Source organism: Giraffa tippelskirchi, chromosome 2 (assembly GCF_054371585.1).
Source record: "Giraffa tippelskirchi isolate mGirTip1 chromosome 2, T2T-mGirTip1v1.2.pri, whole genome shotgun sequence".
In the NCBI taxonomy this organism is placed as follows: Eukaryota; Metazoa; Chordata; class Mammalia; order Artiodactyla; family Giraffidae; genus Giraffa; species Giraffa tippelskirchi.
The window spans coordinates 151,204,234-151,225,859 of record NC_137276.1 but is presented as its reverse complement, the minus strand read 5'-3'; the positions used below and the strand labels follow the sequence as shown (position 1 = coordinate 151,225,859).

Sequence of the window (21,626 nt, the reverse complement as noted above, 5' to 3'; positions counted from 1 at the left end):
TTCTTTACAAGTTCCTAAAACTGTTGACGGCAAACTCTTTAGATTTTTGTTCAACTGAAAATGTCTTCATTTTTTCATTATTTCTGAAAAGATAATTTTGCAGAATACATAATTATAAGCTGACAGTTAATTTCTCTCCTTGTTCAGTTGCTAAGTTGTATCTGACTCTTTACAACCCCATGGACTACAGCACATCAGGCTCCTCTGTCCTCCACTACCTCTGGGAGTTTGCTCAAATTCATGTCCATTGAGTTGGTGATGCTTTCAAACCATTTAATCCTCTACTGCTCCCTTCTCCTTTTGCCTTCAGCCTTTCCCATCATCAGAGTCTTTTAAGAGTTGGCTCTTCGCATCAGGTTGCCAAAGCATTGGAGCTTCAGCTTTACTATCAGTCCTTCCAATGAATATTCAGGGTTGATTTCCCTTAGGATTGACTGGTTTGATCTCCGTGAAGTCCCAGGTACTCTCAAGAGTTTTCTCCAGCACCACAATTTGAAAGCATCAATTTTTCAGTGCTCAACCTTCTTTATGGACCAACTCTCATATCCATACATGACTACTGGGAAAACTACAGCTTTGACTATGTGGACTTTCACTGGCAAGGTGATGTCTCTGCCTTTTAATATGCTCTCTAGGTTTGTCATAGCTTTCCTTTCAAAAAGCAAGCGTCTTTTAATTTCATGACTGCAGTCACCATCTGCAGCGATTTTGGAGGCCAAGAAAATAAAGTCTGTCACTGCTTCCATTTTTTCCCCATCCATTTGCCATGATCTTAGTTTTTTGAATGTTGAGTTTTAAGCCAGGTTTTTCACTCTCCTCTTTCACCTTCATCATGAGGTTCTTTAGTTCCTCTTCACTTTCTGCCATTAGGGTGATGTCATATGCATATCTGAGATTATTGATATTTCTCCTGGCAACCTGGATTTCAGCTTGTGATTCATCCAGCCCAGCATTCACATGATGTATCCACATAAAAGTTAAATAAGCCAGGTGACAGTATATAACCTTGATGTACTCCTTTCTCAATTTTGAATTGGTCAGTTATTAGATGTCTTGTTCTGTTTTTTTCTTGACCCACATACAGGTTTCTTAGGAGACAGGTAAGGTGGTCTGGTATTCCCATCTCTTTAAGAATTGTTGTGATCCACACAGTCAAAGGCTTTAGCGTAGTCAATGAAGCAGAAGTAGATGTTTTTCTGGAACTCCCTTGCTTTCTCCATGATTCAGCGATCCTGTCTTTTTGCTTTCTATCAGTATGGTTGAGAGAAAAACATCATTCTTTCTCTATCAGGTTGCTTTTAAAGTCTTTTTGTCTTTTGTGATCTGCAATTTCACTACAATGTACCTTTGTGGGTTTCTTTTTATTTATCTTGCTTATTATATATCAGCTTCCTTTACTGATACTTCTGAGTTTATGTATCTCATCAATTTTGGAAATTTCTTGATCATTTTCTCTCCAAATATTGCAGTTCCTCCATTATATTTTCTTCTTTAGGATTCTGAATGGATGTATTTTAAAGTCTTTCATTTTATTCTCTATAACTTCCAATCTCTATATTAATTTTTATCTTCTTTTTTCTGTATATGGGATCCTGGATATTCTTTCAGATATATCTTCCAGTTCACCAATTCTCTTTTCACTTACATTTAATCTGCAGTCTAAACCATCCATTTTCTTTTTCAACAATTACATTTTTCATTCCCAAAAGTTCTTTTTGTTTTCATTTTTTTCAAGTTGGCAGAATATTTTTGATAATCCTTTAACAATTACTTGTTCTGTGAAAGCATGTTTAATTATTTGAACAATTTATATATAGAAATGTTATATTCTGTATCTGACAATTTCCAAAATATGAATTCCTTAGGGACTGGAATCTATTTGTAGTTATTGATGACTTGCAATAATGATGTCTTCTTTACATGTGTATTTTCTGATTTTGGTTTTGAAGCCCATATTTGCTTTCTCTTAATCTGGATCTTTTGGTAATACAATGGGGATAGTTTTCTTAAGAGAACATTTATTTGTGATTGTGCTAGGAAACAGGGAGACCATTGAGCTGGAACATTTCAGTTTCCTTTGAGAAGATCAGCTTAATGCGGGATTCTCAAGTTCAACTCTTATAATAGCTTCTAGGCCAAGACTTCGTCCAGCTATCACAGCTCTAATATTGGCTTGTGCCTTTAGGCCACTCTACCTTTCCTTTCTTAATACTGCTAATCATTCTGCATTCTTGAAATTTACTTTTGGAGAGAGTATCCTGAAAAATTACCTTTTTTTCTTACAACTATGAAACTGAAGTTGCTGAGTCATGTCCGCCTCTTTTCGACCCCATGGGATGTAGCCTACCAGGGTCCTCTGTCCATGGGATTCTCCAGGCAAGAATACTGGAGTGGGTTGCCATTTTCTTCTCCAGGGGAACTTCCCAACCCAGGGATCAAACCCCGGTCTCCCGCGTTGCGGGCAGACGCTTTACCATCTGAGCCACCAGGGGAGCCCAATAGACATGTGATAAAGGATGGCTTATCAGGATCTACTTGTTTTTTGGTGGTAGGCCCTCTCAGAATATTAGCTCCTCTTACTTCCAGAAAAGGAAATCTGAAGCCTTTTTTCTCAAGTGTCTGTTTAATAAGATTAAAAAAATTATAACTAGATCTTCAGCTGAGTTTAAAAAAGGTAATTCAGACAACAAAACCTATCTTATTCAACATGATTAAGCCCCAGTTTTATGATCTTCCCATTCACTTTATCTTGCGTATGGAACGTAAACTTGCCATGGAGGGTTAGATTTAGAATGTTCAAACGAGCAAGTATCTTTTAACACAAATACAAGTTATGTATACAATTTGGCAGATTGAAGATTACATACAGAAAAGACTTGGAGTTTCTTACAAAGCAAATAGAAGTGTGAGAACACTACTGAGTGAAGGCCAGTGAGCTTCATCTCTCTAAAAAGTTAAATAAAAAAGCAAAGAGATCAACAACTTGGCATTAATGAGATTGACAGTATTTAAAATTTTACAACATTTTTCTCTTAAATCTTCATACACATCCAGAGCATGCGTTTGTGCTCAGTTGCTTCAGTTGTGTCCAACTCTTTGTGACCCCATGGACTGTAGCCTGCTAGGCTGCTCTGTCTATGGGATTCTCTAGGCAAAAATACTGTAGTGGGTTGCCATGTCCTCCTCCAGGGGACTTTGACAACCCAGGGATCAAACTACTGTCTCCTGTGTCTCCTGCATTGCAGATGAATTCTTTACTGCTGAGCCACCAGGGAAGCCCATATCCAAAGCAGTCAAAGTTTTTTTCTGTGAGTACAGCAGTGTGTAAATTTGACTATTTTAAGTTTTGCAGGTATCTCTGAATTGTACACTTAGAGTTAAAAATGTGCTATGTAAGGTAGAACACCACTGATACATCAACTATAGTCTTCTTATGAACAATAATCATCGTGAAATCAACAGCTTGAAATACCAGCTATATTTTTCTACAACATACAATGTATTCTTTGACATATGTGTATCTCAATTCAGAAAATACTATTTTAAGGTAAGAAGAAGCTGTGAGTAGCAGATTGAAGGGAGATTACTTTCTGAAGTTGCACCAGAGAGTCTTCATGGAGGGCACAGCAAGTTGGTCTGGACTGGTTGAATCTCTGGGTAAGACTGATTTTCAGGTGCTATTTGTTGACAGATAAACACGTGTGGTCATGCAGAGGCTCGATCCTCATTCACATTTTATTTAAAAAAAATTTTATTTGTTTATTTTTGGCTGTGCTGGGTCTTCATTGCTGTTCGGGTTTTTCTCTAGTTGTGGCGAGCAGGGGCTACTCTCTAGTTGCTGTGCTTGGGTTTCTCATTACAGTGGCTTCTCTTGTTGCGGAACACAGGCTCCAGGCCACATGGGCTTCAACAGTTGTGGCTCACAGGCTTAGTTGCATTGTGGCACGTGGGATCTTCCCAGACCAGGGATTGAACCCAAGTCTCCTGCATTGGCAGGTGGATTCCTTATCACTGAGCCACCAGGGAAGCCCCCTTGTTTACATTTTAAAGTGTCTCTTCAGTTCTCATAAAATGAACTTTATGTTTACTCCCCATCTCTAGGTCTTAGTTTCCTAGTACACCAAAGATGCAAGACCAAGTGCTCTCTAAGTTTTCTCCTAGCACTATCAGTCTGGTGTAATACATGAAAGTAGGGTATATTTTAGTATTCATCACAGCCTTCTCTCACCACCACATTAAACAGTGTACAGTAGAAAAAGGGAGGATATTAGCCACAGACAAGAAATCCAGATAAGAAAAAAAAAAAGGTATTTAAACTGGAATGGAAGAGATAAAACTCATTATTTGCAGATGAAATGATGCTCTATATAGAAAACTTGAATGATACTATACAAAAACTACTAGAACTAATAAATGAATTCAACAAGGTAGGAAAATACAAGATTAATATACAGAAATATGTTGCATTTCTTAACAATGAAATATCAGAACAAAATCCCATTAAATATCATGCTAAAGGACTTCCCTGGTGGTACTGTGGATGGGAATCTGCCTGCCAATGCAGGGGACACAGGTTCGATCTCTGGTCAGGGAAGATTCCACATGCCTCAGAGCAGCTAAGCTTGTGTGCCACAACAATTGAGACTGCTCTCTAGAGCACGTGAGCTGCAACTACTGAACCCCATGAGTCTAGAGCCTGTGCTCCACAACAAGAGAAGCCACTGCAATGAGAAGCCTGTGTACTGCAACTAAAGAAAGCCTGTGCACAGCAACAAAGACCCAAAGCAACCAAAAAAAAAAAAAAAGTAAAATTAAAAAAACCCCAAAATCCCCCACCAACATAGGAATCAATTAATCAAGGAGGTGAAAGACCTATACATTGAAAACCACAAAACGCTGGTAAAGGAAATTGATAACTCAAAGAAATGGAAAGACACTCCATGCTATTGTTTTGGAAGAAATACCATTGTTAAAATGGCCACACTGCCCAAAACAATCTACAGATTTAATGTGAGTCCTATCAAAATACCCTTGACATTTTTCACAGAACTAGTACAAATAATCCTAAAATCTATATGTAACCATAAAAGACTCAGAATTGTCAAAGTAATTCTGAGGAAAAAGAACAAAGCTGGAAGCATAACTCTTTCAGACCTCAGACAATACTGCAAAGTGACAGTAATCAAAACAGCATGGTATTGGCACAAAAACAGGCACATAGATCAATGAAAACAGAATAAAAAGCCCAGAAGTAAACTCACACACCTATTGTCAATTAATCTTCAACAAAGGAGGCAAAGGTGTACAATGGAGAAAAGACAGTCTCTTCAACATATGGCATTGGGAAAGCTGGACAGCTACATATAAATCAATGAAATTAGGACAGTCCCTCATACTGTATACAAAAATAAACTCAAAATGGTTTAAAGAACAAAATATAAGACATGATACCATAAAATTCCTAGAAGAGAACATAGACAATACTTTCTTGGACATAAATCATATCAATATATTCTTAGGTCAGCCTCCCAAGGCAAAAGAATTAAAAACAAAAATAAACAAATTGGACCAAGTCAAACTTAAAATCTTTTGCACATAAAAGGAAACCATCAACAAAACTAAAAGCTGATCTACAGAGTGGGAGAAAATATTTATAAATGAAGTGACTGACAAGGGGTTACTATCCAAAATATACAAACAGCTCATATGATTCAATTAAAAAATAAACAAACAAACCACAAATAACCCAATCAAAAAATGGGCAGAAGATGGAAATAGACATTTGCCCCAAGAAGATATAGTGAAAGTGAAAGTGAAAGTCACTCAGTAGTGTCCAACTCTTTGCAACCTCATGGACTATACAGTCTATGGAATTCTCCAGGCCAGAATACTGGAGTGGGTAGCTTTTCCTTTCTTCAGGGGATCTTCCCAACCCAGGGATTGAACCCAGGTCTGCCACATTGCAGGCGGATTCTTTACCAACTGACTTATGAGGGAAGCCCAAAGAAGACACACAGATGGACAATATGAAAAGATGCTTAACATCACTAATTATTAGAGAAATGCAAATCGTAATCATAATGAGCTATTACCTCACACCAGTTAGAATGGCTATCATTAAAAAGTCTACAAATAATAAATGCTGGAGAGGGTGTGGAGAAAAGGGAACTCTCTTACACTGTTGTTAGAAATATAAATTGGTGCAGCCACTAAGGAAAAAAGTATGGAAATTCCTTATAAAACTAGAACTAGAGCTAATATATGATCCTGCAATCCCACTCCTGGGCATATATCCAGAAAAGACAAAAGCTCTAATTCGAAAAGATAATGCACCCAACGTTCATAGCAGCACTACTTACAATAGCCAAGATATGGAAACAACTTAAATGCCCAACAACTGTTGATTGGTTTAAGAAGATGTTGTATATACATACGTATATACACAACATGGGATATTACTCGGCCATAAAAAGGAATGAAATAATGTCATTTGCAACAACATGGATGGACCTAGAGATTATCATACTAAGTGAAGTAAGTCAGACAGAGAAAGACAAATAATATGTGATATCACTTATATGTGGAATAGAAAATAATACAAATGAATCTATATACAAAATAGAAGCAAACTCATAGGCATAGAAAACAAACTTATAGTTACCAAAGAGGAAGCGGGAGGGAAAAATTAGGAACATGAGATTAACAGATACAAACTGTTAAATTAAAAGTAGATAAGCAACAAAGATTTACTGTATAATACAGGGAATTATATTCAGTATATTGTAATAACCTATAACAGAAAATAATCTGAAAAAAAGCAACTGAATTACTTTTACTGTATACCTGGAACTAAACTAATACAATATTGCAAATCAACTATATTTCAGTTAAAGAAAAAGGGAGGACAGTTTCCTCCATCATGGGCCTCAACAGGCTCTCAACAAAATTTTTTTCCTTAAATGACTTAATCCATAGATTACTTCATGAAAAAATATCTTGATTCAAACAACTTTGTTACTTTATCTGTTATTCCTTCTTAGAGAACATTGAGTGACCTCCTTCATACAGTAATGATAATGTTGGTGATTTCATTAATTCACCTTTAGGGTGAAGACTGTACCTGGGAAGATAAAGCAGAAAAATGGAAAGAAACTAACATTTTGGTGACAGTATTGGAGGGATCAACCCTTGATTAAAGCTTGAACTGGAATTTTCAGTTACATGAGCCAATGAGTCACCTTTATTGTATAAGACAGATATGAATTTTGTTTACTTGCAGTTAAAAGCATCTTAATGATAATATTTCTATTTAGAGTATAACTTGAACATAAGACTTCTAGCCAATAAGTGTTCCAAGAAGTTGTGTCTGACACTTTGTGATCCTCTTGACTGTAGCCCTCCAGACTCCTCTGTCCATGGGATTCTCCAGGCAAGAATATGGGAGTGGGTTATCATGCCCTTCTCCAGGGGATCTTCCCTACCCAGGAATTGAACGCACGTCTTTTATGTCTCCTGCATTGGCACGTGGGTTTTTTTCTTTCTTTCTTTCTTTCTTTTTTTTTTTTTTTTTTACCACTAGTGCCACCTGGAAAGCCCCTTTTAATTTATTATCACATAAGTAAAACTGGAGTTTATTATTTGGCAGGGTAAACAGTAAATACACTATTTTGTTTTTGAGATGAAAAAAAGACTGAAATGCGTTAAATAAATTCTGTGACAACTAACCAATGGCTAGAAGTGTTATATATCAATAAGACAGGTTTCAGCTCCTAGGGCACAGAGTGATTAACTTCTTTTTTGCATCCTGCTCACTCATCACATCACCCTTTCTTCTGAGCCAACTTGGCCACAGTTTCCCTCTGTGGTAGCCACTGCCAGTTTCTGAGACCTGGGACATGAGATAACACCTATTTGTGCTCCTTGTCATTTCATTCTATCTGCTCCTAAATGTCAGAATGGGGACTAACACAGCTATGGGTTTTGCAAGAAAATAAATGCAAAGCTTTTGAAAGAGAGACAAAAGGATTCATTCATTCATTCATTCATTCATTCATTCTTTTCAACAAATATTTATGTTTCATGGAAGAAAAGGAGTGAGACTAAACTCACTGATATTAACAGTAAAGTAACATCTGCCCTCACGTGTGCAGAAGTGAAGAACTACAAGGTTTCCAAGTAAGCAGCAACCACAAACTCACCAGTGAGAGAAACTGTAGTGCTCATCTCCTTCCACAGAGGGGCACTCCAAGCTCACCACTGAAAATGCCCGCAGGGTCGCTTCGGTGAGCCGTTGGAGAACGCGTGCTTCTCGTCTTCTCCGTACCTAGGGATTATTGAGTAAAATTAACAGTACATTTAGCAGGGCTCGTTGTGAATGATGCGAAGCTATTTTAACATCAACCCCTATGGTTCCAGCAACTTCTTCTAAATTAATTCATGTTAAAAAAAATTAACGGAAATGTGTTAAGTTTGAGAACAAATTGGACTTCAAATCTGTTTGGGTCTCCATTATACACAGATGAAATAATCATACAAAACAAAGAAAACATTGCGGGCAAAATATTTCTCATTCAAAGCTTTATTATGGTTTATCAGAAAACTAGAGTCAGCTCTACCTCAAGCACTCATGCCTTCATCAGAATGGGCAGTATAGAATTAAAAAATACATCTTGGATAAACAGAATTTTAGGTAAATGTGAGTCAGGTCTCAACACTTATTCATTATCTTTATCCCTGTGTCTGGGAGAAAAATCTTTCAGTATTTCCAAAGGCTTGATAGCATTTCCAAATCAGCAGTGGATGAAGGTGGGACCGTGCAGCTTTGATGAATCAAATACGAGTGTATAGGATGGGCCTTAAAGTTTGTTTCTCACATTACAAAATGAAGCCATCAAAGGGGAGACTCTTGTCTTTCCTAGTAAATTAAAAAAGACTTTGAGGACCAAATCCTGGAAGGCTGACGTCAACTTCCCTTCTGAGCCCGGGAGCGCCGCCGCGGGAGCCCTTGCGTTTCCGCTGCTGAGGAGGCGCTTCGAGCGCTCCCACCGCTCGCCCGGGCAAGCGGAAAGGGCTAATTGGCTTGCAGCTGAACAGCACATTTAAAAGGCAGCATAAAAAGCCCAGACGAGCAGCAGCCCAGATTGTGGAGTCGGCAGGGCTGCGGGCTTTGAGGGTTCCTGGGGCGAAAGGGGAAGGGGCGGCGCGCCCGGCCTCGGACAGATGGATCCCGGGCTCCCGCGGCCCGCGCGCGGGGGGCGACCGCACCAACATCTTCCCACTTGGTTTAAGTTTATTTTGGGCCGCCGGGAGCTGGAACAGGAAATGTTCAGTCTTTCATGTCCGCTGGCCGGCTGCAGTTTTGCACCTCCCAGCGAGCGCTGATGAGTTGGTTGATTCTGCTGCGTTTGAAGTTCACCATTTATTATTAAAGAGAAGTGGCAGTGATTAGTTCGGAATTCTCAGAGAGCTAAATAAATATTTACCAAATAACAAGGTTCAGCTCTACGAGAAACGGCTCGAACAGGTTTCCGAATTCCCTGCGAGGGCCCGAAGTGCCGCCCCCAGGCAGGAAGTGGAGTCGCGGTCTTCCCTTTGCGGGTATGCCGTCTGCAGACGGCGGGCCGCTGAGGACCTTAGTGAGTTAGGGCTAAACGGAGAAAATCCCGGTCCTGAGTCCAAGTCGGTGGTCTGCGGTTTTAAATGGTGGCTATAGGCTGTGTTTCTTGTATAAAGGCAGAGGTGACTGTCAAGCTACACTTTGAATTTTCCTTTTAAAATAATTTAAATAACGCAGCATTTTATTGCTCAGACAACTAAGAGGGTTGGTTTGTATTGCTTCTAACATTAGGATTTTCTTAGCCTCTGTATGCTCCAAAATAGATTCAAATTGTGAACACTGGAAAGAGTATATTTAGACAGTTTACTGGAGAAGGCAATGGCAACCTACTCCAGTGTTCTTGCCTGGAGAATCCCATGGACGGAGGAGCCTGGTAGGCTGCAGTCTATCGGGTCTTAAAGAGCCGGACACGACCGAGCGACTTAGCAGCAGTAGCAGCAGACGGTTTATTTGGCAAACAACTTATAAGATGGCATCGTTGTCAAAAGAATTTATGTTGGTTATTTTAAAAACCTTTTTTCCTTAATATTATACTAAGACTTTAACTTTAGAAAATGTAGAATATGGATATATTCGTGCATCGATATTTTGCTATCAGTATTCCAGTTCTGTATGATTTTTTTTCAGACACACTTTTTTTGTGAGAATTTTCTAATGACATTAAAAATTTCTAGAAAATATTACCAATCGTTGAACATTAAGGTGGATCCCAGAATAGCACAATTAACGTAGTTACACGTAAGTCTGTTTGCATCTTTCTGATTATTCCCTTAGGAAAAATACCCAGGTATGGAATTAGCAAGACAAGCATATGAAAACATTTAAACTACTTAGTGTATCTTGCTATATTTATAGAATGAAAATTGAAGGAATTAATAGGTAAGACACCATTTTAATTTGAATTTCTTTGATTATGAGTTGGGTTTAATATACTATGAGTTCTTTCAAAACAGGGCCATTTTTTGCTCATCAATATGTATTTGGTGTCTTGTGTAATCAGTTCACTTCAGTTGCTCAGTCGTGTCCGACTCTTTGCGACCCCATGAATCGCAGCACGCCAGGCCTCCCTGTCCATCACCAACTCCCGGAGTCTACCCAAACCCATGTCCATTGAGTCGGTGATGCCATCCAACCATCTCATCCTCTATCGTCCCCTTCTCCTCCTGCCCCCAATCCTTCCCAGCATTAGGGTCTTTTCCAATGAGTCAACTCTTCGCATGAGGTGGCCAAAGTATTGGAGTTTCAGCTTCAACATCAGTCCTTCCAATGAACACCCAGGACTGATCTCCTTTAGGATGGACTGGTTGGATCTCCCTGCAGTCCAAGGGACTCTCAAGAGTCTTCTCCAACACCACAGTTCAAAAGCATCAATTCTGCGGTGCTCGGCTTTCTTCACCGTCCAACTCTCACATCCATACATGACCACTGGAAAAACCATAGCCTTGACTAGACGGACCTTTGTTGGCAAAGTAATGTCTCTGCTTTTAAATATGCTATCTGGGTTGGTCATAACCTTCCTTCCAAGGAGTAAGCGTCTTTTAATTTCATGGCTGCAATCACCATCAGCAGTGATTTTGGAGCCCCCAAAAATAAAGTCTGTCACTGTTTCCACTGTTTCCCCATCTATTGGCCATGAAGTGATGGGAGCAGATGCCATGATCTTAGTTGTCTGAATGTTGAGCTTTAAGCCAACTTTTTCACTCTCCTCTTTCACTTTCATCAAGAAGCTCTTTAGTTCTTCACTTTCTGCCATAAGGGTGGTGTCATCGGCATATCTGAGGTTATTGATATTTCTCCCAGCAATCTTGATTCCAGCTTGTGTTTCTTCCACCCAGCGTTTCTCATGATGTACTCTGCATATAAGTTAAATAAGCTGGGTGACAATATACAGCCTTGATGTACTCCTTTTCCCATTTGGAACCAGTCTGTTGTTCCATGTCCAGTTCTAACTGTTGCTTCCTGATCTACATACAGGTTTCTCAAGAGACAGGTCAGGTGGTCTGGTATTCCCATCTCTTTCAGAATTTTCCACAGTTTATTGTGATCCACACAGTCAAAGGCTTTGGCATAGTCAATAAAGCAGTAATAGATGTTTTTCTGGAACTCTCTTGCTTTTTCAATGATCCAGTGGATATTGGCAATTTGATCTCTGGTTCCTCTGCCTTTTCTAAAAACCAGCTTGAACATCTGGAAGTTCACGGTTCACGTATTGCTGAAGCCTGGCTTGGAGAATTTTGAGCATTCCTTTACTAGCTCTGTCTTGTGTCTTGTGTAATACCAGGTACATATTTGGTACTCAATAAATATTTGTTGATTGAATAAGGAAAAGATAAATAAACGTTAGCAGAACATTTGAATTTCTTGTTGGTCAGTTGCTTTTTTCATATTGTTCAGTTATCGATTATTGTGACAGTTGTCTTTTTCTAATTAATTTAAACTGTGTTTTACATAAGAATTTAATCTTTTGTCACTTATGTGGCAAATCATATGTGCCCTCTCCAAATCAAAAGTGTATTTGTGTGTGAGTACTTTTTGATTTCCAGAAGTTAAAAAAAATAATTTTGTAGTATTTTTAAACACTTTATCACATACACAAATTAATTAGCTGTAGCTGTGCAATCTAAGATTTGATGCAGTTTTATGTATTTTAGACATAAAATATATGTTTACCAAGTTGTTCCTTGGAGTTTTTTTCTAGGACATAATACGTCAAGTAAAAAGGCATTGCAATTTTAGTCTTAGTCTGACAAACACTAGGCTCAAGACCTGTTGTCACACCAGAGAAGATCTGTCAAGTCCTTAGTTCCCAAACAACTAATAAACGCTTCTTGCTGCTCTTCCATTTGGCCTTTTCTTTTCTTGCACATTATTATTAATGAATAGAAAAAGGATCTGAGTTTCTTAAGGGGTTTTCTGCACATATCTCATTCCAAATGAACATGTAATCCCCTTTGGTATCCCACCTGGTTGTGGTTGAAATGACAGAGTGTTAGGGACCATGGGATGGAAACGGGGTGCAATTATTCTCGGTAGTGATAATTTACAAATTTGGGAGTATGGATATGTAATGGAGAGACATTAAGCCTTATATTTCTTTTCTTTGCTAAGTAAGCCTTCCCAGAAATAAAAGCATGACACAGGAGCCAAAAACTTATCTAAGGCAAACAGTACAGCATTTAAGTCACAAAATTTGACGATACTGCACCTTGTATGTATTTTTGTAGAGTTAGGCTTGAGAGTTGGAGATGGCAAAGGGGCTCACTTGGAGTATATTTCTTTTTCTTGTTATAGCAACACCAGTTTGGGTTACCTGTAGCTCTGCTTCATTTTGTCCTTACTCTAGACATAGAGCAGACTCTATCTGGGACACTGCTGCCCTGAACTAGAAAAACCTCTGTGAACCCAATACCAGTCTTCTATTCAAGTGATACATACCACGTGGGATTGTTCAAAAATAGCTTTTCAATTCAATAAGCATTTGGCACGTGCTTTCTGAGTTACTTTGACTTTTTCAGATGCTGAGTGATATAGGCTTTAGTGGGAAAGATTGAAGGAGAGTTAACCTGATCAGATTCTGAGCAGTTTACCACTATCTGTCTTTCAAGGCCCACTGAATTCTTGGAGTCTTTTTGGATAACTTTATAGTCAACACTAACATGCTCCTTTCTGTCTGCCTTACATTCAAAAATATTTATTGAAGCCAAGTATGTGTGGTGAGTAACAACACAGGCATGGTTTGTATTTTCATACAGTTGACTTTGTAGTAGGAGAAAACAAGCAATAAATAAGGACACAAGTAAATATGACAGCTTCAGATGGTGAAAAGCGCTGTGAAGAAAACGCATGTCAGAGAGTGTGGCAAGTGGGATGAGCGGCTGGCTTATGCTGCATGGTTAGGGAAGGCTTTTTCAGTGGGCAACACAGGATCTAAGAGCCTACTGAAAACCAGCAGCCAGCTGTGTCAGGGGAGGGACTGGTCAGTACAAAGGCCCAAAGGCAGGTAAGAGCTTGGATGACAGGAATAGAAAGAAGACCAGTTGGTCTGAGCCTAGTGAAAATGAAGACGTGTGGTAGGAGTTGGGGTCTCAGAAGTTGGCAGGTCTCAGACATCTAAGCCTTTGTGAGGACTGTACTTTTTCTTTTTTTCCTGGTAAGTGAAATAGGAAGCTATGACAAGATTTTCAGCTTCACAGCACAAGCTCTGATTTAGGTTTTTAAGCATTCAGATTGCTATATGCTGTATGGTGAATGGATAGAGAGCAGTGAGAAGTGAAGGCAGAAGGACCAACTGAGAATTTGGCACTTGCTCATTTTCAAACTAACATTCTGAGGGGTTCCCCAGTGCATTACAAGCTCCTTTAGGACAAGAACATGCTACTTCTCTTCTTTCTATTCCCCTTCCTCCTTTCTCTTTTTGTCTGTTACTCCTAGAGGCTCTAACAGTGTTAGCAACATAATGGGCTCAATTAAAACTTACAGTGATTTGGATAACTTTTCTGCGAATTACTGCCCTAACTTTTTGGAGGTAGAATTGGCCCAGTGTATTTGCCATTTGCTTTGAATGTGTGGAATCAAGTGACTTCAGCTCCTTGGAAGAAGGTAACTGCATAATGAAGACGTGATGTTTTCTTTTTCTCTTTAGTTCTATTGAGGTGTTTTGTTGTTTAGTTGCTAAGTCGTGTCCAACTCTTTTGTGACCCCAAGGACTGTAGCCCATCAGGGTCCTCTGTCCATGGAATTCTCCAGCCGAGAATACTGGAGTGGGTTGCCATTTCCTTCTCCAGGGGATCTTCCTGACCCAGGGATCAAACCTGTGTCTCCTGCATTGGCAGGTGGATTCTTTACCACTGAGCCACCTGGGAAGCTCCCTATTGAGATATAATTAACAAAAAAGATTGTAATGTATTTAAAGTATACATGATGAATTGACGGAGATAAACATTGTGAAAGGATTCCCACCTCACATATTTATTTATCTTTTCTTTTTTTGGTGAGAACACTTAAATTCTACTCTCTTCACAAATTTTAATTATACAATACAGTATTATCAACTATACTTACCATGTTATACATTAGTTCCTCAGACCTTAATCATCTTTAAACTGAAATTTTGTACACTTTTGTCAGCCTCTATTTCCCCAACCCCCTAGACCCTGGAAATCATCATTCAACTCTGTGTTCCTATGAATTTAACTTGAAAAATTCACATATAAATGATATTGTGCAGTATGTATCTTTCTCTGACTTATTTCACTTAGCATAAAGTCCTCCAAGTTCATCCTTGTTGTCATGTATGGAGAATTTTCTTCTTTTTATAAGACAGAATAATATTTTTTCAATCCATTCTCTATATCCATTCATTCATCGATGGGTACATAGGCTATTCTCAATAATACTGCAATGAACATGGAAGTACAGACATCTTTTCCAGATGGTGATTTTATTTCCTTTGGATATATATGCAGAAGTGGAATTGATGGATCATATGGTAGTTCTAGTTTTAGTTTCCTGAGGAGCCTTCATGGAAGCTGTACCAACTTTATATTTCCACCAAGTATGTACAGAAGTTTCCCTTTCTTCATATCCTTGCCAGCATTTGTTGTCTCTTGTCTTTTTATTTATTTATTTAAAATTTTAATTAATTTTGGCTCCCCTGGGTCTTTGTTGTTGCACCTGGGCTTCAGTAGTTGAGGCGCACGGGCTTAGTTGCTCTGCAGCATGTGGAATTTTCCTGGAATAGGGCTCAAATCCTTGTCCCCTGGATTGGACCACCAGGGAAGTCTGTCTTGTCTTTTTAATAATAGATATCACCTCACATCCTAATATGTATGAGGTGATATCTCCTTGTGATTTTGACTTATATTTTGATGATGATTAGTGATGTTGAACTTCTTTTCACTTCCTACTTGATCATGGTGTATGACCCTTTCAAAGCACTACTGAATTTGGCTTGCTAATATTTTGTTGAGGATTTTTGCATATATGTTCATAAGGGCCATTGGCCTATAATTTTCTTCTCTTAACAGTGTCTTTCCCTGGTTTTTGATAGCAGACTAATACTGTTCTTGTAAAATGAGATTGGGAAATGTTCCCTTCTCTTCTGCTTTCTTGGAAGAGTTTGGGAAGGGTTGGTATTAATCCTTTTTTAAATGTTTTGTAGAATTCACTAGTTTAGTCATCTGCTTTTTCATGTGTTGGAGAAGGTTTTGAACACTGATTTAATCTATTTATTAGTATTGGTCATTTCAGATTTTCTGTTTCTTCATGAGTCAGTTGTGGTAGGTTATATGTATTTAGGAATTTACTCACTTTCTAGGTTAGCTAATTGCTGACATATAATTGTTTATAATAGCTTCTTATGATCCTCACTGTTTCTGTGTTATTAGTTTTAATGTCTTCTGTCTCATTTCAATTTTATCTATTTGAGTCTTTTTTTCTGTTTTTCTTAGTCTAGCTACACTATGTCTATTTCATTTATCTTGTCAAAGAACTTGATCTTAGTTTCAAGGATTTTTTTCTTTTAGTCTTTTTAGCCTCGTTTTCATTTATTTCTATTCTGATCTTTGCTATTTCCTTCCGTCTACTAACTTTGGGTGAGTTTGTTCTTTTTCAGTTTTTGAGGTGTAAAGTTAAGTTGTTTATTTGAGATCTTTATTTTTTCTTAGTATGGGAATTTATTGCTATAAACTTCCCTCTTAAAACTTCTTTTGCTACACCCTTTAAGTTTTGGTATGTTATCTGCTTCCATATTCATTTGTCTTAAGATGTTTTCTAATTTTCCTTTTGATCTCTTCTTTGTCCTGTTGGTTGCTCAGGAGCATGTTGTTTAATCTTCACATATTTGTGAATTTTTCAGTTTTTTTCTTTTAATTGATTTCCAGTTTTGTATCGTTGTGGTTGGAAAATATGCTTGATATGATTTCAGTCTTCTTAAATATATTAACATATATTTTGTGTCCTAACACATGATCTATCCTGGAAAATGTTCCATGTGCACTTGAGAAGAATCTGTATTCTGCTGCTGTTAGATGGAATGTTCTATATATGTCTGTAGCTTAGTGTGTAGTTTAAGTCCAGTGTTTCCTTACTGATATTCCATCTGGGTAATCTATCCATTGGCGAAAATGGGGTATTGAAGTTTCCTATATTATTGTATCGCTTTCTATTTATCCTTTCAGATCTGTTAAATATTTGCTTTATACATTTAGGTGCTTTGATGTACCTAAATGTACATTATACATTATTTATAATTGTTATATCTTCTGATGTGTTGGTCCTTTTATAATTATATAGTGATCTTCTTTGCTTCTTGTTACAGTTTTTCGTTTAAAGTGTATTTTGTCAGATGTAAAGGTAACTACCCCTCCTTTCTTTCTATTTTTATTTACATGGAATATATTTTTCCATCCCTTCACTTTCAATCTATGTATGTCTATAAAGCAGAAGTGAATCTTTTGTAGGCAGGATATAGTTGTATTTAAAGTTTGCTTTTAATGCACTGGAGAAGGAAATGGCAACCCACTCCAGTATTCTTGCCTGGAGAATCCCAGGGACGGTGGAGCCTGGTGGGCTGCCGTCTATGGGGTCGCACAGAGTCGGACACGACTGAAGCGACTTGGCAGTGGCGGTTAAAAAAATTTCATTCAGCTACTCTTTGTCTTTTGATTGGAGAATCTAGTCTATTTAGATTTAAAAAATTTTTATTTATATATTTATTTAATTTTTTTGAGGCATAATTGACTTATAATATTAAATTAGTTTCAGATATACAATATTTGATTCAAAAATTTTATAGATTATACTCTACTTGTAGTCATTAAAATATTGGCTATATTCTAGTCCATTTATATTTAACTTAATTATGGAGTAACTATTGCCATTTTATAACTTGTTTTCTGGCTGTTTGTAGTTTCTTTTTTCTCCTCTCGCTCTCTTCCTTTGTACTTTGGTGTATTTCTGTAGTGGTATGTTTTGATTCCTTACTTTTTATCTTGTATCTCTGCCATAGTTTTTTGCTTACATAAAACATCTTACAGTTAAAATGGTTAATTTAAAATTGATAATGACTTTAATTCTAGTGCATACAAAAGCTCTATATTTTCAGATCCCTCCCACCTTTCATGTTTTTGATGCTACAATTTACATATTTTTATATTGTGTATCTATTAAGAAATTATTGTAGTTATGATTATTTTTAATGCTTTTGTCTTTTAACGTTTATACTAGAGTTATAAGTGACTTACTCATAACTGTTACAATCTTAGTGTATTCTGAATTTATACGTTTACCTTTACCAGTACATTTTTACATTTTATACATTTGTGTGTTTTCATGTTTTTAATTAGTATGCTTTTATTTAAACTTGATAAACTTCCTTTAACATTTCTTGTAAGACTCGTCTAGTGTTGATGAACTCCTTCAGCTTTTGTTTGTCTGAAAACTCTTTATCTCTCCTTCAATTCTAAGGTAAAGGACAACTTTGCCAGGTAGAATATTCTTGGTTTTTAATTTCAGCACTTTAAATAATCATTCTACTCCCTCTAGCCAGCAAGGTCTCTGCTGAAAATATCCTCATAGTCTTAAGAGAATTTCTTTGTATATAACAAATTGTTTTTCCCTTGCTGCTTTTAAGATTCCTTTTTTGTCCTCAACTTTTTTTTTAATTTATATTTTTAATGAAGTATAATTGCTTTACAGAATTTTGTTGTCTTCTGTCAAACCTCAACATGAATCAGCCATAGGTATACATATATCTCCTCCCTTTTGAACCTCCCTCCCATCTCCCTCCCCATCCAACACCTCTAGGCTGAAATAGAGCCCCTGTTTGAGTTTCCTGAGCCATATAGCAAATTCCCGTTGGCTATGTATTTTACATATGGTGATGTAAGTTTCCATGTTACTCTTTTCATACATCTCACCCTCTCCTCCCCTCTCCCCATGTCCATAAGTCTATTCTCTATGTCTGTTTCTCCATTGCTGCCCTGTAAATAAATTCTTCAGTACCATTTTTCTAGATTCCATATATGTATGTGTTAGAATACAGCATTTATCTTTCTCTTTTTGACTTACTTCACTCTGTGTAATAGGTTCTAGATTCATCCACCTCATTAGAACTGATTCAAATGCATTCCTTTTTATAGCTAAGTAATATTCCATTGTATATGTGTACAACAACTTCTTTATCCATTTATCTGTCAATGGACATTTAGATTGCTTCCATGTTCTAGCTATTGTAACTAGTGCTGCAATGAACAGTGGGATACTTGTGTCTTTTTCAATTTTGGTTTCCTCAGGGTATATGCCTACGAGTGGGATTGCTGGGTCATATGATGGTTTTATTCCTAGCTTTTTTTAAGGAATCTCCATACTGTCTTCCATAGTGGCTGTATCAATTTACATTCCCACCAACAGTGCAATTGTGTTCCCTTTTCTCCACACCCTCTCCAGCATTTACTGTTTGAGACTTTTTGATGATGGCCATTCTGACTGGTGTGAGGTGATATCTCATTGTAGTTTTGATTTGCATTTCTCTAATAAAGAGTGATGTTGGGCATCTTTTCATGTGTTTGTTAGCCATCTGTATGTCTTCTTTGGAGCAATGTCTGTTTAGGTCTTTTTCCTACTTTTTGATTGGGTTGTTTGTTTTTCTGGTATTGAGCTGTATGAGCTGTTTATATATTTTGGAAATTAATCTTTTGTCAATTGTTTCATTTGCTATTATTTTCTCCATTCTGAGGGTTGTCTTTTCACCTTGTTTATAGTTTCTTTTGCTGTGCAAAAGCTTTTACGTTTAATCAGGTCCCACTTGTTTACTTTGGTTTTTATTTCCATTACTCTAGGAAGTGGGTCATAGAGGATCTTGCTTTGATTTATGTCATTGAGTGTTCTGCCTATGTTTTCCTGTAAGAGTTTTATAGTTTCTGATCCTACGTTTAAGTCTTTAATCCATTTAGAGTTTATCTTTGTGTATGGTGTTAGGAAGTGCTCTAACTTCATTTCTACATGTAGTTGTCCAGTTTTCCTGGCACCATTTAATGAAGAGGCTGTCTTTGCCCCATTTGTCCTCAACTTTTGATGGTTTAATTATAATGTATTGTCATGTGGGTCTGTTTAGGTTCATTCATCCTATTTAGTATTCTTTAAGTCATTATTTCTCTGAATAAGCATTCTGCTCCTTTTCTCTCTCACATATCTATAATTCATATATAGGTCTTCTTGGTGTTATACCAAAAAGTCCCTTGAATTATCTTCACTCTTTTTCATTCTCTTTCCTTTTGCTGTTCTGATTGAATGCATTCCACTTCCCTGTCTTCAAGTTCACTGACCCTTTCTTCTGATTGATCTAGTCTGACACTGAATGAGAAATATCAATAACCTCAGATACGCAGATGACACCACTCTTATGGCAGAAAGTGAAGAAGAACTAAAGAACCTCTTGATGAAAGTGAAAGAGGAGACTGAAAAAGTTGGCTTAAAACTCAACATTCAGAAAACTAAGATCATGGCATCAAGTCCCATCAGTTCAGTTCAGTTCAGTCGCTCAGTCGTGTCCGACTCTTTGTGACCCCATGAATTGCAGCACGCCAGGCCTCGCTGTCCATCACTAACTCCCTGCATCTACCCAAACCCATGTCCATCAGGTCGGTGATGCCATCCAGCCATCTCATCCTCTGTCGTCCCCTTCTCCTCCTGCCCCCAATCCTTCCTAGCATCAGGGTCTTTTCCAATGAGTCAACTCTTCGCATGAGATGGCCAAAGTATTGGAGTTTCAGCTTCAACATCAGTCCTTCCAATGAACACCCAGGACTGATCTCCTTTAGGATGGACTGGTTGGATCTCCTTGCAGTCCAAGGGACTGTCAAGAGTCTTCTCCAACACCACAGTTCAAAAGCATCAATTCTTCGGTGCTCAGCTTTCTTCACCGTCCAAGTCTCACATCCATACATGACTACTGGAAAAACCATAGCCTTATCACTTCATGGCAAATAGATGGTGAAACAATGGAAACAGTGACAGACTTTATATTTTTGGGCTCCAAAATAACTGCAGATGGTGACTGCAGCCATAAAATTAAAAGATGCTTGCTTCATGAAAGAAAAGCTATGACCAGCCTAGATAGCATATTAAAAAGCAGAGACATTACTAGTCAAAGCTATGATTTTTCCAGTAGTCATGTATGGATGTGAGAGCTGGACTACAAAGAAAGCTGAGTGCTGAAGAACTGATGCTTTTGAACTGTGGTGTTGGAGAAGACTCTTGAGAGTCCCTTGGACTGCAAGGATATCCAACCAGTCAGTCCTAAAGGAAATCAGTCCTGAATGTTCATTGGAAGGACTGATGCTTAAGCTGAAACTCCAATACTTTGGCCACCTGATGCAAAGAACTGACTCATTTGAAAAGACCCTAATGCTGGGAAAGATTGAAGATGGGAGAAGAAGGGGCCAACAGAGAATGAGATGGTTGGATGGCATCACCAACTCGATGGATATGAGTTTGAGCAAGCTTCAGGAGTCGGTGGACAGGGAAGCCTGGCGTGCTGTAGTCCATGGGGTTGCAAAGAGTCGGACACGATTGAGCAACTGAACTGAACTGAACTGATTGATTTTTTCAGTTTAGTTACTGTATTCTTCAGCTATATGATTTCTGTTTGGTACTTTGAAATATTTCTATCTCTTTGTTGTCCATGAATTGATCTTATGATCCTGGTGAGCATTTTTCTGGCAATTATTTTGAACTATCAGGATTTATCTCCATTTCATTAGTATCAATTTCTGGAGATTTATCTTGTTCTTTCATTTGGAACACAGTTCCTTGTTCCTTCATTTTCCTTGGCTCTCTGTGTTGGTTTTCCTACATTAGATAAAAGAGCCACCTCCCCCAGTCTTAATAGACTGGTCTCACGTAGGATATGAACCTGTGAATCAGCCTGATCCAAGTTCCTGGTTGTTTCTCGAGCTTCTGTGATTGTCCAGCAACCATCCTTATTCTTTGAGGGTGTGACAAGACCCAT

The 21,626-nt window shown here is 37.9% G+C and overlaps 1 protein-coding gene across 1 annotated transcript in view; it reads right to left on the bottom strand.

Moving 5' to 3' along the window:
• Positions 1-21,626, bottom strand: part of LOC145539602 (uncharacterized) — a 94,618-nt gene extending 72,992 nt beyond the window's left edge. Inside the window, exons 1-3 of the mRNA XM_081573651.1 lie at positions 21,518-21,626; positions 9,483-9,631; positions 8,199-8,323 (exon numbers count right to left, since the gene is read on the bottom strand). Of these exons, the coding sequence (XP_081429777.1) occupies positions 8,199-8,323; positions 9,483-9,631; positions 21,518-21,626 (383 nt within the window). The remainder of the gene's footprint in view (positions 1-8,198; positions 8,324-9,482; positions 9,632-21,517) is intronic.